Here is a 19,325-nt window from a genome sequence, read left to right as displayed (position 1 = left end):
ATCCTAGTTCTACCAAACGTTAAAAATCTTTTGAATTCAATACCGATATTTGCTCACAAATACTGGCAACCATAGACCAAGATCGTTTACATAAAACCTCATTCCGTGCGCCACTAGCGCCACAGCGGCCGCACGGGGAAGCACGTGACAGATATTTTTATGTGCGGAAACACTCGGCTCAGTTTATTGCGGAACTACCCTCGGCTTCGTGAGGTCACGTTTCCATATAAAAACTTTGAATATTTACGCACAAACGATTTCTGTTTAAATCAGGTGTTCTAGGTCTTTCCTTTAAGTTACGGTGATTTTTTTCTTATTATTTTTTACTTCACAACTTTTTACATTTGAGTAAATTACTATGGAAATAACTGAATAATGGCACTTCAGCCACTGTAAGCCGCTAGCTCAAAATGAAACACAGAAAAACAATATCACAAAAAGTTTATTAAAAAAATGACAACTTCAATTATCATCAATCAATCTGTTTCAAACACCTTACTTAAAAATAGGTTTTTATCAATCCTGAAAAAATGCAAGACAAGTTTGTGCGATAGCATTACAGTATTCACGACTTTATTGCGTTGGAATAAAGATCATAATACTTTGGCAGCACACGTTGCTTGGTTGTGATTTACGTAGTGAGAGTAGAAAATATTTATAATGGTGTTTTGATATCCTATAATTCGTGTAATCTCAAGTGACATTCTTCAAAAAAATATATATGATGTAAACAAAAAATAAACACTTCTTATATATGAACTTTTTGATATAGATTTAAAATTGTAACTCTGGCAACTTCTTAACGGAAAATAATGTATGTAAATAACGTAAAAGTTTATCTGTTTAAAAAAAAGATAAAAATATAAATACAAAAGTTTGACAAAATTCATCTATAAGTGCACATCAATACAGGCACTTAATTTAAATATTCTCATGGAAATATATTATGCACACGTTTTTAACAACACCTAACCGTATAATGACAAATATCCACAATAGATAGAGATAAAATTCAACCCCATAACAATGGGAAATGCAGTAAGAACACTATAAACTCTATAAAGTACAAAATATGGTAAATATTTCCTTATGTGATACTTAATATTAAATAATACAGGTTTTGAGAGGGAGAGTAAAATTGTACCTTTAGAACATATAAAAACAATTTGTGCCATACCTTATAAAAAAAATATCTGACTATTATTTGAACATTGTCCAGTCCAAAAAAAATGTACCTAAATCATTATTTTTATTTCATATATTAAGCTCGCTCTATTCACCAAAAATTACCTTCACCCGTTGTATGTCGGAGCGCAGATACGCGAGACACAATTGCTTTTCTTTTGTTTTATAATTAGCGACATGCAAGAGGTTAAAGGAGTGTACTTAACAAGGCACATTTTCCCTCCATCTCAAGTTTTCTGTATGTATGAAGATCTGTGGTGAACTATCGTTGGTACGTTCCTAAGTAGGAACTGCAGTTGGGGCAGTAGTGATCGGCGTTCTGACACGAGTTCGTGCAGTAAGGAACGCAGACGCACGGCCAACAACTGTAACAAAAATTGTGTAATTAATATTTATTTATTAGCTGAAATAGTGTATTATAATACAATTACAGCACCGTATCATACAGTTGTCACATATTTATTCAGTTGGGTGGTTGACTAGGTCAAAAATAATGGTGTAATATATATTTATTATTAAGATAAGATAAGGAACTAATTAGAAGTTCTATATTTATTACTGTTTCTAACCGACATTTAACCGCAAATAAAAATAAATTAGGTATGTTGTCATATTCATTTGGTAAAGCATCTTAGAATAATGTCACTTTTATCAATGGTTTAGATGGAATAATTGACTTTTTTTATTGATAATATAAACTTAATAAAAATACAGTCTGACGTGAAAAATCTATTACATCATAGCTTGCGTTTTCATACATATTGCATAGAGAGTAGCTGTGATTGACTGTACTTTGATCATTATGTATAAAATACATAACAATAATGATACATTATTACCTTCAGAATGGAATATGAATAGGTTGGTTTTTTTATGCTTCGTTACACACAAATTGTAAACAATACATGAAACAACATTTTCGTTTTACCTATTGCATTGTATGATTTATCTTCTACCCGACCTAAATAATAACTTCATTGAACTTTTCAAGTAGGTACTCGGAATCGTATTTTTAGACACAAACAGATTTATTTTAATATATTCATGACGTAGATCTGTGGAGAAGAATAACAATATCTCGAAACCTACCGAAAGGTTCGTTTGAAGACATTTAGCAAAAAGCCGATCTGGTTATGTTGCCACGTGAACGTAGCGTTATTTGTTTTAACATCAAAGAAACTGTGTTGTTCACTGTAACTTATACTAGGTTCTTGTTTGATTCATTAGCTTTGATGTGTAAAACACATCGTGCACCCTGACAGAAAATAGCCAAAACCCCTCTATTTAACACTGTTTCTTTTTTCAAATCAACCCAGAACTCTTCAGGTTTATAATATTAGTGCAGATACTGAAATAAGCCGAACATTCTCAGCAATTATAATCTGGCTGTATCCCTCGGTTGAACCCAACTGGGGCGCGATTCTACTAATTTTACTTAAGCGATTCGCATCCGACTGAGATCCAATCACGACTCAATTACGATTGAAGCGTGTTTTTATCCGTTTCTGTTATTCAATTATGAATCATATTGTCTGCAAATTATTTACGATTGCAATATGATTGCAGAGCAAACTACCGTATACATCAAATGGCAGACCAATCGCAAACCAATCGAAGGTCATTGGTATACGATTGGTCTTATATTAGTAGCAGAATGCCCGCTGAGGTTAAAACTGCTATTGCGATTCAATTTCTATAAAATTTTGACATTATTAACTGAGCAGAATCGGGCCCCAGCCCTGTAGCCCTTGAGCCACATTGACCGCCGACAAGTTTATTCATTTTTAAACAGAAGTACGTAGCCTAAAACTTACTTAAAAACACCTATCAAACTCATAAAAGTTTTTAGAATATTTCTATTGTAGTTTAACCACTACCAAGCTCAAACAAATTCTTCATCTTCATTATATGTCCTATTATTCGTGAAGATCGATCATAATTACCTATTGTTGTATTTATTTTGAATTGTTGTGTCAACGATCTATTAGTAATGTGTATTGATGTTTATAACCAAGGTCAAAATCTGAACTGCTCACAAGGTTCTCAAATCACGTGTCGTTTTTATACTTAGTCACGAACGTTCAACACATTTCTATAGCGTTTGAAACTAAAGTATTGTCAATACTTTAGTTTTAGGGCAAAAGAGACTTTTAGTCGGCCGACTGTTTGACCGGGCGCTCGATAAGTACGGAGATGTATGGGAGTGCACATATAATAACGATCAGATATTTGACAAGAATTAGATCAATTAAATACTTTCATTGCATTCACGTTTTCTTCAAAAAATGTTTTTCCAACCATAGGGCGTTGGCCCGATGTTGGCCAACTGTCGGCCGACTGTTTAGGCAAATGCTAATTTTAAAACCCACATAGAAACTATAAAGGAATGTGAATCGAGCGGTGACATAACAATTTTACATTTTAGTATCAATTTTCACATGTTTTGCGATGACATAACCGGTTTATTTTGCATATCTATCTATAACAAAACATTTAAGGTAAAATTAGCAATTCAATTAGTGAGTTGAAATGTCCAAACTTATGGCTAGGTACTAAATTATTCTGGATTATGTTGTTTCACGATTAATCTACCTCGAACTATATTACTGAGGTATGTGAATAATGCCTAATAATAATAAATCCAAAAGTATTAGGGAAAATGGTTTTCACGGAACGTGGGTGAAACCACGGGGAAACCAAATAGGTAATATATTGTAAACACTTAACATAGACAAGCTAGATAATAAATTACAGGGCAAGCATAGCATTAGTACTAATTTGATATGCAGTTACTGATAAGTGATAACGTTAGTAATTGAACAAGGTAATTAAGAAATATTAATATCGACCAGGTATACAAAATAATGTACCTAAGTGACATATTGTCCTCTTTTAACGTTTTAGCTTTTAAACAACAGTTTCAGAACATTTTATTTTGAAATTTCGGCAATTTCCATAAAAGGGTTGAATATTTTTTATATATACGGCTTCATATACTAATGTTATTAAAAAACTTATGAGTGGGTTTGTTTGTGATATTTTAGGACGGCACCTCGAAAAGTAAAACCAAGCGGAAAATTCGCTTGTATAAAAGTCCAGTCCGGTAGACGACCATATTATATTTATAATAGTAATTATGTAAGTACCTACATTGTATCGCATTCAAGCCAAAACCAACATTGTTATCGTAGATGATACTAGTTTATTCAGATGAACATAACATGTTATAAAATTACTGTTTGGTTTGCGATAAAGTGACTGTAAAGTGTGCAAGGCATTGAAAAATGAAAAACACGTTTACTAGAACCTTCTTACTCTCATAAAATACGGTACATATAAATAAACAAATGTACTGCAGCCGCATTTAGATACGCACTTTTATCCACATCAATGCAATTTTCCTTGTTGCCATATCACGTGAGCTAATTAGGTTATAATGCTATAGAATTAATAGTTAAAAATATTACGTATAAATTAACTTGTACACGTGATCTTCGTGATATTTACATTTACACCTTCTAATAATATCATAAAGCTATAGACTATGTTTGTTCGTTGGCTTGAACACTAATCTTAAGAACTGGGTATAGGACAAGTTACCAAGTTAAACTAATTTATTTATAAGGGTGCGCGAAGTGAATCGGCCAGTTAGTTACTCAAGAAATTACATGGAACGTATTTTTTTAAATAACAATGAAGTAATTATTAGCACACATAAACACACAAACGTCCGAGATAAAAATCTCCTTTGTTTTAGGAAGTCGGTAAAAAATCCGAAAGTAACTGCAATCTAATCACCCTGGGGCAGGATAGCATATTTATATTTTCATACTTTTCATCGGGACTACTAATTTTATTCCCTCAAATCGCAATTGACTCCTAAAAAACCGCTACAATTATTACCTAAAACAAATACTTACAGGAACAAACACAACAGCAGTGCTATGACATGAGTCTTGGTGGTGGCTTTCCTTTCGACCCTCGTGACGATGGTCGCCCGACACGATGGGCACGTGATCTGGGAAGGTTCAGGTCCGACTGGCACGATATTCATTGTAGCTATCTGCAAACAAAATGTTTGATAAGCAAATGTGTAAACAGTTGTTGTACAAGGTCAAACCTGGGCACTTCTGAAATCACTGTTTTGATAGTAATTTCAGAATTAAATAATTTAAAAAGAATCCACCTGTTTTTAGCAAAGTCTTATTAAATAAATTCTTTTAAGAGATTATCCTGCCAATGCTACTTTGAAAGCTTGTATATATGGATGATTGCCATTCTTTCAGGCTAAAACTACTCTACGAATTTTGGTGAAACTGGTCAGTAAGTTAGCTTTTATACGTATTAGAACAATATTTAGGCAACTTTTTATCCATTTACGGGAAGGAGTTTCCTCGTATCGCGAGTGAACTGCAGTAGGAAGCTGTTTTTGAATAAATAGATAAGTTAGTATTAATTAATATACATAGTTACTTTATTATATTGCGGGTAATATTTTATAAAGTTTTATATGGGCATGTTTTATCTTTGTTATAATAAAGTTGGTACCTATTGTAGGTACTCATGATTAGGTACCTATCCGCTTTACATGTACCTATTTGAGTACCCTGTTTTTGTCCAAATTAAAATTTGTTTTATTGTCCTTGCTAAATATAGATTGATGCTCTCCCCCTTAATTTGGATAGTCCGCTGTTTTTATTAATTTAAAGTTTTTTAAATATTAATTTTATTTTTTTATATAATACTGGGTGAAGGGTAGACGGACTAAAGGAATATAAGAGCCCTTGTTGTAATATAACCACTCATAGGTATATACGGTAGACTGCACATCAGTGGTAACTGTCATGCACCTTAACTCAATAGTAATAAGTACGATTTTCCTATAAAACTGTTACCACTGACCTGAAGTTGACTGTACGTTGAATTTATGTGATAGTTAATGGTAATTAGATTAGACCGCTACTCAATCTCTAATGATAACGAAATACAGCTATTTTGATAAATATGTCATTTAATAAATGATTTATCAATCAATAAGTAATTGTTAAGATAAGGGGAATATTTTTGGTTTGCGGAACGACACTTATCTGATAAAATAATGTTGTGACTTGGCAATTATTTTTAAGTAAACTGATTAAATAAAAAATATACTATAGATTTGGTATTATGCGACAAAAGAATTAACTCGTTCAATAATAATAAAAAAATGTAAGGTTATCAACATGTTATTATAGGTACAACTTTTAACGGATTCGTATACCTGAGAAATAAATAAAGGTTCCTCTTTAAATAACTTTGTCAAGCAAAACATAATCATAACTGGCTGTTCCTCGCGGTTCCTCCTGCATCCCGAGGGAACAACTTCCTGCACTCGGATAAAATGTAGCCTAGACCCTGAGCCTACGTATACTGTCTAGTACATAGAAATTTACCAGCTGATTCATATTCAAAAAGGAATGAATCAATATGATAAGAGATGATTTATTTCCACAAGTGTCTGGATTACTATGACGCGATGTCATGACGTCATTGTATCTATTTTGATGAACCACAAGAAAAACAAGACGGGACTTAGTAAAAATAACAATGTAATTAAAAATACCTCCACGGAGAAACCTGATACTAAATTAAATGGTCATTTTAAAATGCTATCCATACCTACATGTTGGAATCACTTTAAATACTGATCTGATTAAAAAAATAATACTTTAAGGATTCATCTATTTCTTTCTCCGAAGCAATTGCAACCATCATCGTATGTTAGTATTGTTTCAATTCATAGAAAACGATGACTTAACAACTTGACTAAACAAATAGACAGAGGTAGACACATGAACTGGACACAACTTGCTTGACATATAGGTAGCTAATCAGAAATTCCACTAACAACCCAACTTCCTGACCTTGGAATCGAACCCTGACCCCACATTCGTCAGGTCTGAACTAGACCGATAAAGCAGTCAATTTTAATTGAGCTAATTGCATTTATGAACAGGATACTAACAAAACTCTTATTAAGTCATCACACAAATTGTTACCAATTGGTTTACAAGCCGAAACCTGACTCCTATATGATCCTCCTACCTCTGCATCACCTCTGCATCCTTGGCAGTCGTTACGGGTAGTCAGAAGCCAGTAAGTCTGCCACAAGTCTAACCAAGGGGTATTGGGCTGCCCGGGTAACTGGGTTGATGAGGTCAGATAGGGCAGTCACTCCTTGTAAAACACTGGCACTCAGCTACATCCAGTTAGACTGGAAGCCGACCCCAACATAGCCGACCCCAAAAGGGCTCGGAGGATAATGACCTCTGCATCACATGCCCATACTATGACTGCTGGATTCCACATATTTTTCGATTGGCATGAACATGGATGGATATAAAGGGCATTAGGATATGAGGACAACTAGAAAAACGATGATAGATTGTGTGAAAATCGATACGACTAGAAATAATGTTACAGTTCTCATCTACAGACACCATAAGATTGCAATTTTGAAGTTAGCCATTCTTGCGCATTACTTGATATAATTTGTAGAGAAGAAAACATGCTACACCAAACTTTAGTAAAAATAAGTTAAGGATAATTATGGTTTACTAGCTATATCTTTATACACATCGAAGATTAAAAATGATACGTACATTCTTTCTTTTTGTTTAAAGATAGATTATAATATTAAGGTATTCATTACTTTGAACTAATTCCCATTAAAATTGTCGTTTCCTGTTGACACAATGGAAGTATGGTCGAAAAGGCTTATTATAAAATGACTATAGCCCTTAGTCATAGATAGAGGTAACAATCAGGTCACATTATCTTCGTATCCAGTAGATTGTCATTCTGAGTCATTTCACTGGTCTGACATGACATCTGGAATGCAAAAAAATGCACTGTTTGTCATTGATTAGGCGATAAGGAAACATTCATCATGTGTTGTTTTGTAAATATGTATTTTGATTTCGAAATATCACAGACACCAAAAAATTGCACGAATACAGGAGGTAGTTTACAATGAAATGGAATCATTTTGGAGTTTTATCTATTAAAGGAACTAGTACTACATATAAAACTAAAAAAAATGGAATTGGTTGTTATGTTATCTAATCCTGTTGTTGAAATAAAAACTTGAAACGGATGTCCAGTATCATTTAATGCCTACACTGTTGGTATTTTTATAATACAGAATGATTTCCATGTTTTATTCCATCCGACTAATCAGACGATAACCACAACTGTAAAATATATTTTATTTCGAAAATATGGTACACTGTCATATGCTTATGCTTGCCTACTCGCTTCAATTGTCAACTTTCTCATTTTGCCGTTAAAACAGTATTCAGCCTTAAACTGTTAGTAATAAAGTTCAATATTGTTTAAACGTGGTCACTTACATGTTTGTTACACTATACAGAGGTAATTGCTACACGTTGTATAAGGAAATGTCACCATGCCTGTATGTTTGTCTATACTTTAGTCGCTCTGTGGTTTACTCTTCTTGCATAATAAGTACAGAATTAGAAGAATCGTGTCCAAAAAGTTGGCATTTGTAAAATAACATCTAATAAGTATAGGTATCTAACACAATCCACTAAAATTATGTTAAAGTCAGTTGCGAATATAGGTAACCGGCAAACAAATTACACGTTGTTTTTTTTTATAAAATCACTGCATACAAAGTTCAACAGTAGCCTACGAGTTTATTTGGGCTAATTTCATTTAAGTATAGTGAGTTTCTGTAACTCCCATTTTTTTTGTCTAAGTCTTAACCTCTAATTAGAATAATATTTTTTCCAATTAACAAATTACCTAAAACTATTTTGACAATTACAACTACGGATGTAACAGTTATAATTACAGTAGTAATGGCATGTCCACTATCTAACTGACCTTCACTTTTAACAGGACGTGAGTAATTTAATTTGTTTACTACCTCCCATTAAAAGTGACACACCCGATCCCAATATGCTAAATGGACTTGCCGTTAGTAGGTAGTATTTTCGACTCACAGAATTAACGTGAAGGTATTTATTGAACCGTTTATGTACACAGTTGATAATAAATACCTACATGTACAAATATTATAAAATAGTCAATTCATGTAAAAGGTTTCGATCAAGAATACGTGTAAAGCCTAAAGGCAACCAGATATGCCAATTTAGGTACGCTGGTTCGATCCTATTGGAGGGATTCTTAGACTTGATATCTTTATTAATGGAAAAAACCTTAATTATGTGTATGATAGTCTCAAATTAAGAAAGCAGATAGTTGACTGCACGAAGAATAAGACAACATATTTTAAAATAGTTCTAACAAATACCTTTGAGGAAAATCTAGCCATATAAAATCATCTCCACAACCTCCTTCAAAATTCAATTTCCGTGATCGTAAACAAAAAAAAACAATGGCTGCAACCAAACAAACAGGCTTGACCTTAAACTTCGCCTGTGAAGTTATTCAATTGTTTTTTGTTTCAATACTAAAGCAACATTATCGTAAAAAAATTAGTAAAAAGTTGTTACGTGAATCTCCCAACCGACGCATTTAGGTTAGACAAGTAACTAGGTACCTACCTAATCGTTTTGATTCTTTTGAAAAGTTCCCGTTTATTTAGTTCTCACCGGTTTGATGGCATGTGAACGAAAAAAGGCGCAAGAACTTGGCGCTTACCAATGGAGGTATTCATGTTCTTTGTAAAGTAAAATACCTCATCAGGTTACAGACACGTCAAGGTCCTTCCATAGACAAAGCTATGCATGACTGTCTAGACTCCTTTATTATCAGAAACCATGGTTACCACCATTCACTGTCACACTGGAATACCTATTATACTGTTGATTTCTATAATATTCCTACTTTGTTACGTGGATAGGAATGCACAAATGTAAGTACCTACCAATTTTATGAGTTTCTTGGCATGCGCTCTCAAAATAAACAGATCTTTGGTACTGAAACGTTTCCTCAAAGATTAGAATAATGTTAGAGAACATACTACCGATGGCTTAGCTGTTGTAAGCGCCGACATTAGGACGGATTCCTGATTCCAGATTCGTATATATGGACAATTTTTAGGTAGCAACAATATGTTCAAGTGGTCCTACCTACTTGTTCAACAATTCGAAGAAAACAGATATAAAAATCGAGAACCTCAAACAACTAGATGTGGAACTGACAACCTTGAGTCGCCTCGAGACTCGTTCAAGACGCCTTTAATTACCTACCTACCGATAATCAGGATAAGGATGAAGCGAACGAAGACTTATTGTTAACATGTTCTCAGACCTTAACAAAATATTGTGCAATATTGCAAACATGGCAAAACCATATGCAAAAACATCGTTGAATGATAAATTCATATTAATCACTTTACAGCACTCCCGTCAAAACAATCAACCTCGGCATATACAGGAGGTAACAAAACGCAAACAGCATAATGTAAACACCCCTTCGTTATCCAAACACTTTCGCCTTGAGCACATTTTTAAAAACTTCTTAAAATACGTCTACACGTGTAACATCTTAGACGATTAAACCTTGTAATCGTTGGCTTCCGTGAACATTAGAAGAAGAAAATACACCAAAAAACAATAGCTACGTATGTACTTGTAAATTGTTTTAAGCCTTAATTTGTAAGTAAAGAGTAAACAAAAATCTTACCTAGTTATCGTCCACAATATACTTGAACAAACACTTGTTTTGAAAAACAAAATGGCGCGAGTACGCTCTAGCAATATCAACACGCAACTGAGAGCTCAACACGAAAGCCGGCTGAGCACGATTCATTTCATTATTACTTACAACAAAAGTGAGTCATCGGTTACGGTCGGTTCACACTAGGCGATTTGCTTTACTATCCACTTTGACGTTTGTGGCGTCGTCACTTAAATTCTTTGAACCGGTTTTCGAACAAACTGCGGTTCTTCGTAAACTTGACTATAATAACAAATTCATAACGTTGACTTTTGAATCAGAATATAAGGAAAGATTTAAACGTTCCAGTGTACGATGTCCGACGTCTGCGCCCGCGCCCCTAACTATTAGCACCTCTTAGTATCGATGGCTCTTTACAGTCGCGCCTGCATCGACCAGACTGAAAAGATTCAGTTTCTGAGATAAGCATTTCTTCTCAGGGCCATATAATATCTATAAATAAAATCCAAATATAGGTAAAAAAACTAATCTGTACCAAATAAAATCAGAAAGAAATAGCACTAACTAGTTTCTAATGATAAGAGTTCATTTAAAACTCCTTCATTATTTCTGCAGTATTAACTAAGTAGTTCGATACTATTTTAATTAACAGCTCGGTAGTGGGGACGTTTTGTTTGTAGTATTTAATAGAATGTCTTAAACCTAACTCAAACATTATGCATGATTCATGAATTCCTACGAAATGGAAGTAGATTAAGTAATTAATATTAAGGTTATTAAACTGCTAATCGTACATTCTTTAATGTAATTCTCTTTACGTGCTGCAATTTCTTAGACATGATTAAATCTAAAAGAAAGTAGGTTGAAAAAATATTATTACTTAAGTATTTTAAACTAACCGACTGTTCTTTGTATTATTTTGAATATTCTTTTTGTATAAATAACGAGGCCATTTAACAAATTAAATAAGAAATATAAAGCAAAAAATAAATGAATAGATTTTATGGTCGCTCTAATAATTTACAAATTAATGACATAACAACACGCAGTGTGAAGCAGCCTTGCCCTACTAATGTATTTTCACAGATAACAAAAAAAAATAGATAGGTAGAGGTTAAATAAAATGCGTGACATGACGTCACATACCGGGGCGTTGTATATTCGGCTATCAGACTGTAGGATGACGTAATTTCTGGTTCTCTGCTAAACATATGAAAGAAACTATTTACGGAATCACATAGTTTATATTTTTATACCCACATAAAAAATAAGTGGATCAGAATATGTGAACCACGAATGATTTATCTGTTGCACTACTGTGTACAAACATGAATGCTGGCATTATTTAGATACGACATGGTTTCGAAGTGATGCATACCTATCTCATCATCATTAGCCTTTTTATGTCCCTCCTGTGGCTCATGGCTTTTCTCACACACAGATGAATTAACTGCTTTTATGTTGTTAATTTTAAAGCAATAGAAAATGAATTTCGTCTCGCATATATATGTCACATACTTATGTAGATACTTTAAAAGTAAGTAAGCAATTTTCTCTTATTTTTCACCAGCAATGTGGCAACAAATACCTTTCGTGCATATTTTGTACTTTGTTCATAAAATCGTACTCATAAAGCATATGAGCATCTTTGTCGACGTTCGTTCATTTTTAAGGGACAATTAATAGATGAACCGCAGATAACGTTGCTCAGAAACCGGCTAAAAGACCGTACTGTGCTATAACAACCAACAAAACTGTTGTTACGAGCAACCATAAGTAGGTAAATATCATTAACCTTATACATCTACCTAAATAATGACACTTGGTGTCTTGGGGATGGTGACGTCACTAGCTGATGTCTTCCGCGCCTGCGTGTCTCGAAGGTCAAGGTCATGACCAATGAGGTTTAACGCCTAATCTATTGTTTAGATTTTGTTTCAGTAAGTGTTGAAAGAATTATTTATTGAGGGCATTCATAAAATATTAATAACTTACAAAACATTAGCCATTATTATAAAAAGAAGGTACTCTATTTAAATTTGAATAATCTTAACTTTTTGTAAAAGGTACTGTATGTTATGTATTGAAAATAAAAATACATAAACAAGCTGACTGTAACAACTGAAAAAAGCGGAAAAACATTATCTGATAACTGAAACAGTTTACCGATTTTGCTGTTTTAATTTTTATTCCTTTTTTTAATATTAAATGCAAAGTAAACTATGTTTAAATATACCTACTTGCATACAAAATATAACAAGCGCGGGATCGCATTTGATTGCCATATTTAATCTGTCAGGCGTATAAGACGCTCAGGTTATTTTAGCAATAAAACAACTACTAAGAGTACATTTAATTCATTTAATCAAAAACAGAATATTACACAACCAAATTGACATTTATTTCAACATCTTTTGATAAACATAATGAAAGTATATAGATAATATTACAATAATAAGAAAATTTTAAACCATCGTTATTTAAGTTAGGTCCTGGCCTACGTTTTTGATAGGCTGATACCAAATGAGCTTCATTTTGTGAATTTTTTGTTATTTAAAAAAAAAATGCATTAAACTAACTCTTCCTCTTGTATAAACAAGCCTTATGAATTAATCTCAATCATGTTAATTTCCACAGCAATAGAATGCGACGTATAACACAAAAGAAACTTACTTTGATTTCAGCCTTACACCTGTTCGTAATATTCTATCTATCAATTAATTTGATTAGTAGAAATTTGACATTACCTAGGTGCAACTAATGTCAAGCTCCTATCTCTATATGATCTCTATACCCTTTTCACGGAGCCATGAGCCAAATGGTAAACAAATCATAAAAAGGGTTCTTTATAAGTCACGATTTAAGTAGGGAACATTTTTATAAAAATAACTACAGAAGTAATATACTGACAACATTAAAAATGATATTTTAGAACGATGTCTGTAGAACTTACGTAATCCTTTCAGACTTATTAGGAATAAAATATAATAAATGCCGTAAATTATTTTCTTAATTTTAGTTCAATATGTATTAAATCGCTAACATGTAAAATAACCTAGAAGACTTGACTGTCAAAAATAGAACCCTACTAAATTGCGGACTACAGATACTGCGTACATTTTACATAAAAATGTGACGTTTTGTCATCGGTCGGGTTATACCCGCCATCTTGAAAAAGTGCCATTCTTTGTTTACATTTTGGCGCCCGGTCCGGTGAATAGGGTATAGTAAGCAAAATTACAGATAGGATATTAGGAACGGCCGTAGGTAAATATACCAGTCTAACCTACTAGCGTTTGTAGGTGCCCAAATAAGTTCCGCAATTAGGACAGTAATGGTCAGCATTTCTGCAGGACTTCATGCAGTATGGCATACACGAGCACAGGCTACATACCCTGCAAATACAAAAACAAAAATAAGTCCTCGTCCCGGTCAGAGGAACTAACACTAAATATTAGAGGTCAAATAGTATTATTGTCCGTCTAAGTTTAAAAGTTTAACCACGGTAAAAATTTAGTATCGTTTGGTAGGCGGAGGGGGAGGAGAAGGGGGGAGGGTGGGGGGTCCACCCCTATCCCCTGGTACCACTCCCGTTACAAGGTAACGCATCATTTTTGAGAAAAATAGATATTTGTAGCCTAACCTCAAAACACTTTATAATCACCCACTACGGTCGGAAAATCAAGTGCAAGTACTTCTAATCTATACGAACAAAAGCAAAGTCGACGGAGCCCCGCTACGCGGGGCTCCTACTTCTGGGTGGTTTAAAAAAAATAACCACGAAGGGAACCTTCGAACCTAACCTATCCGAGTCGGGGGTGCCCTAAGTCGCGAGCTCGCTTCGCTCGCTCTTACATACTAAGAGACACGGAACAACTCGAAGAGATACGGAATGACACTAGTGACAGCTAATCACAAATGACACTTAACGCAAATACCAGAGACATTTATTTATTTTTTGCGTTCCTTTTCACGGATTTGTACACCACGGACGATATACTAAAACACATTTGGTTGTCGATCGCCCATTTTAACGTTCCGTTTTACCGAATAACGTTGACATTACGCGTTATATCTGATTTGAGGTTAGAAACATTTTTTGTAAATTTCTCGAAAAATATCCATTACCTTGTAACAAGAGTGGTAGCTTTATAAATCAGAGACCCACCCTCTACCAGATTTAACCACTTTTAGCCCCGTCCGCCTGCCAAACGATACTAAAGCCAACCCCTAAATAGGTCTCCTAATTTTGTCCCAATTGACAGATTTTATGATCTCCTTATATGAGAACAGCCGCCGTGGCCGAAATCGGCCGTGGACGCCATTATTATGATTTCTATTCTATTCTAAACAAATTTAGGCCTAAGTTTTTTTTATGAATAAAGTACTTACACACAAGAGCACAACAGCAATGCCATAAAATGTGTTTTGACAGTAGTTTTACTATCAACCCTCGTATTGATAGTTGCCTTGCAAGATGGGCAGACTACCGGGCATGACTTCGGACCAACTGGTATGGAATACATTTTTATACCTGAAACAAAATTTTATGAAAAAAGAATGAATGAAACATTTTTCGCATTTTTTTTTTATTCAGATTAACACTGGTACCTTTTTTTTATTAGCTGATCACTGGTCTATAATAGTGAATGGTGTATTGTAAAAAGCTATAATAATTGCAAACTTTCTGACTATAGATAGATACTTATAAACTTGGGTCGATTTTTCAATTACCAGATAACTTATATCTGAAAAAAAGGTTTGACGTTATGACAGCTTTTGCATAGAAAATATGTCAAATCGCCATATTTTATTCCCGAAAATGAAATTAATTGCCGATAATCAAATTTTCCCTATAAGTGAAATATTCATAAATACCTTACTATAAAATAAAACTATCTGCTAAACACAGTGGTGTTATGGCACGGGTGTCCACAAGCTATGACAGTTTGTAAATAACAGCCAACGTTCAGTGCAATTTAAGTACTATTCATAAGTGCTTATAATTCTAGTGGCCTTTTATGATACAACAAGTTTGAGAGGGCCCATCTAACATGAAAACACTCGAAATAAAATTATGACATTGAAATAGTCCTACTAAGGTTACCTGCAAACTGCCGACTAAATAGTTGGCCGACAGTTGGCCCAACGGTTGATTTTTTCTTAAAGAAAATCGTGAAGATAATCAAAGTTTTTATCTATTCGATCTGTTCAAATGCTCGTGCACTATAATATGTCCTGCGCAGCTGGCTGATTTCCTTAAGTGAGAACAGCCGCCGTGGCCGAAATCGGCCGTGGACGCCATTGATCGCTGTTGTATGCGTCTACAATACATCTAGTACTATCAAGGGCCCGATAAAACTGTCGACCGACTAAAAAATCTGCAGTGTGTGGGCACTGCCAAGAATAATGTAGTATTTATTCAAGTAGGCACGTAGGTATTATTATTGGTGAAATAATTGCTTGGAGTCGAAAAAAGTTCGGAATGGCAGTTTTAGGCGGTTTCAATAATCTCGCTATAGATATAATGTTAAAAGAATTTCAACTTTAAAATAGGTGAAAATTAAATTCACTAAACTCTTTGTCATTACATACATAACATAATTTACTTATTAATTGTAACAAAATGGCTTTACAGTCAACTAAAATTGCTTAGTCCTAACTTTTGTGGAACTTGAATGATCCCTGTTGTAAAAAATAAACGTTTGGTACATTTCTCTTTATCACAGGACAACGAAACCAAAATGGCTAATAGAAAATGGTTGAAAAAAAGCACCAAAAGAAATCATGAAGCCAGCGTTATTTTGAGTAAAGTTAAAAAAAGGAAAAATAATACACAGTTAAGATAGCCTCTTAACTCCGCCATGTTATGTCCAAAAAACTTTATAGAAGTAAAAAAAGTTTTTTAACTAGTTTAATGACAAAAAACGACAGAAAAATAGGGATAACCGCGTAGAACAAGAAGTATTTTCGTAACTACACAATATACATAAGTACTTACCGAAACAAGGGATACAGTGTACACTTTGTTTGAACCAAATTATTATTGAACTATGAATGCTCTCTATTGTTCAGAGTAAACGTTTGGTATGTTCAGTAACACAACCGTCTTTTTAAAAGTTCACCAGGAAACTACTCTAGAATAATTCGGCCATTCGGGACTTCACCTTTCATACGTCGGCGTCGTCTTGCTTCTAAAAATTTTAGGGTTCCGTATTCATAGGGCCCATAGTATTTATTACTCTTAGACACGTTAGCCATTGACGAAATGCCAGGGACGGTTCCCTATATTATCGATTTTTTTTCCATGTTCAATGCCATAGATACTTACTTGTAATTTGGCATATTTTTTCAAAAGGATAAGTACACCCAATCCTTCTGTATGTGTGAGTAAGCCTGTGCCAGCAGTGGGACGATAAAAACGCTGATGAGAATAATGTTCTTTCTTTCGGATACTAGGATTCACGTACGCATGATAGCATTTGCATAATTTTAATTTAGCCGGTCCTATATAATAGTTCTGTTAAGTAAACCTACCCGCCATCACCTGAAAGGAGATGATAACTATAAATGCATAAGTTGAAAAATTCGGATCCAAAACATATTAACTTAACTCAAATCTTTTTTTTACTTATTGTATAAAGTTGCAGTTTACCTTGCATTTGTATTATATAACTTTATCAGCTATTGTTATGTAACATAACAATATGTCTTGTTTGAAAGAGTTTCCATGGAGTTTCCTGCCAGCTCTTCTCCATGAGACCAACTTTTTGGAACCGTTCAACTAGTACGACGTCTTAAGAGTCTGTAAAGGCCTATTTGAAATAAAAACATTTGACTTTAACTACATTACCAATAAACTAATAATGTTGCCTCTGTATTATGGTATACTGAACCTTGCCCTCGCGTTTAACGCACACTTAACCATTTTTTATACAAACTGTATGACAGTTGTTTCTAAACGTCGCTTAAGGGCCTAAGGGCTTGCTGATTGATATCGGTCCACTTGCAAATGCACTCTAAAATATTTCTTCAATGTTATATTTTAAGTGGAAACCACTTATCCTTTGTTGGTTCCTTATAGCTAATAACTATTTGAGTGACTAAATAATGTGCTAATGTTTTAAAATAACTTGTACTATAGATGTGATAGGCTGAAATGGGTTTAATATCATACATTTGTAGTATAGTTCTAGCCTAAGTTTTTCACCAGAAATGTTACGTTTTGTTGTTGGATAACTTCATGAAGTGAGCGAATCTAAGATCCATGATTTGTGCTAGGTACCAGGATTACAAAGAATCTTGCCTTAAGAAATACGCATTGGTCACAATATCTCAGGTAAGTCCATCTCGAAGTGACCTTGAGTCTAGACTAGAGGACCTGTAATGAATACCTTCTTTGAGACCAGCAGCGATTCAAGACTAGTGTTTATTTAGGTATGTGTTATTTTTTTAAGTATTGGTTTCATTAAATGCCAAAGTATCTTTGTTGGATTGTCTGCTTGCGGTTTTCTCGAAAACACTTCTAAACCGATTTAAACGTTAGCTACACATCCTATCCTAAGAAAGGTCATCATCATCTCAGCCATAGGACGTCCACTGCTGAATATAGGCCTCCCCCTTTGATCTCCACAGATACCTGTTGGATGCGACCTGCATCCAGCGTCTTCCGGCGACCTTTATAAGGTCGTCTGTCCTCCTTGTTGGTGGACGTCGACGATGATGAAGAAAGGTCATAGTCACTTTTTATCTGGCTACAGAAAGTAGTGCCGTCGAGACGCGAATGGAAATAAATTAAAACCTGCTAAGATGAAGCAGTGAAATGAAGATAAACAAATTAATGAAAAACTTTTGCTGATACTAGTTTATTTTTTTATTTAAAAAGCAGAGAGCCTTGGTAAATACTATGTATCTTTAAGTCCCTTTACACCTTTTAACCATAAATTCTATTTACAAAAACATTTAAAACTATATAAATAATAGTTACATCAATAATAATCAAGTAAATAAGTAAACTTTTTGAAGCCCAGGATTGTTTTGGTAAACTAATATTGCAACTAGTTTTCCTGCTTCCTTAGAAAAAATTATTTCGTGTTAGAAAAGTAATAAATAGAAAATTATCCATTTATTTTCCTTCGTTTATTACAATTCCATGGTATAATCATCGGCAAGGATATTGAGCCCTGACCTTCACCTGCGCAGAAGTGATTTATTGGTTTATTGCCTTAAGTGTACAGTGCGCAAAGCGATCCCCACTCTTCCGCCGAGAGCTCATTATCCGTGCCGATAACTATATGAACAATGCACGATGAATAAACTACTTATCTTTAAGTAGTTACCAAATCTATACATTAGATACTAAGAATTTTCACAAAATTCCCAAACGCAATTCGCAAATTGAAGGAAAATGAGTAGACAAAATGAATATTATGTGTGTACACAAATTAAAGTTTTATCTATAGCGTTATCGTATTACATTTCAAACTAGATTG

The 19,325-nt window shown here is 34.0% G+C and overlaps 1 protein-coding gene across 1 annotated transcript; it reads right to left on the bottom strand.

The window, feature by feature from the left end:
- Positions 1-424: 424 nt before the first annotated feature.
- Positions 425-10,995, bottom strand: LOC124632443 (lipopolysaccharide-induced tumor necrosis factor-alpha factor homolog). The gene is made up of 3 exons (XM_047167289.1): positions 10,840-10,995; positions 5,106-5,248; positions 425-1,550 (listed from the first exon to the last, which is right to left on the bottom strand). The coding sequence occupies exons 2-3, from the start codon at positions 5,237-5,239 to the stop codon at positions 1,448-1,450; spliced, it is 237 nt and encodes a 78-aa protein (XP_047023245.1). The 5' UTR covers positions 5,240-5,248; positions 10,840-10,995; the 3' UTR covers positions 425-1,447.
- Positions 10,996-19,325: the final 8,330 nt, after the last annotated feature.

The sequence above is a fragment of the Helicoverpa zea genome, chromosome 8 (genome assembly GCF_022581195.2).
Source record: "Helicoverpa zea isolate HzStark_Cry1AcR chromosome 8, ilHelZeax1.1, whole genome shotgun sequence".
NCBI classification, from domain to species: Eukaryota; Metazoa; Arthropoda; class Insecta; order Lepidoptera; family Noctuidae; genus Helicoverpa; species Helicoverpa zea.
The sequence above is the reverse complement of the archived record's forward strand: the minus strand, read 5'-3'. Positions and strand labels throughout refer to the sequence as shown.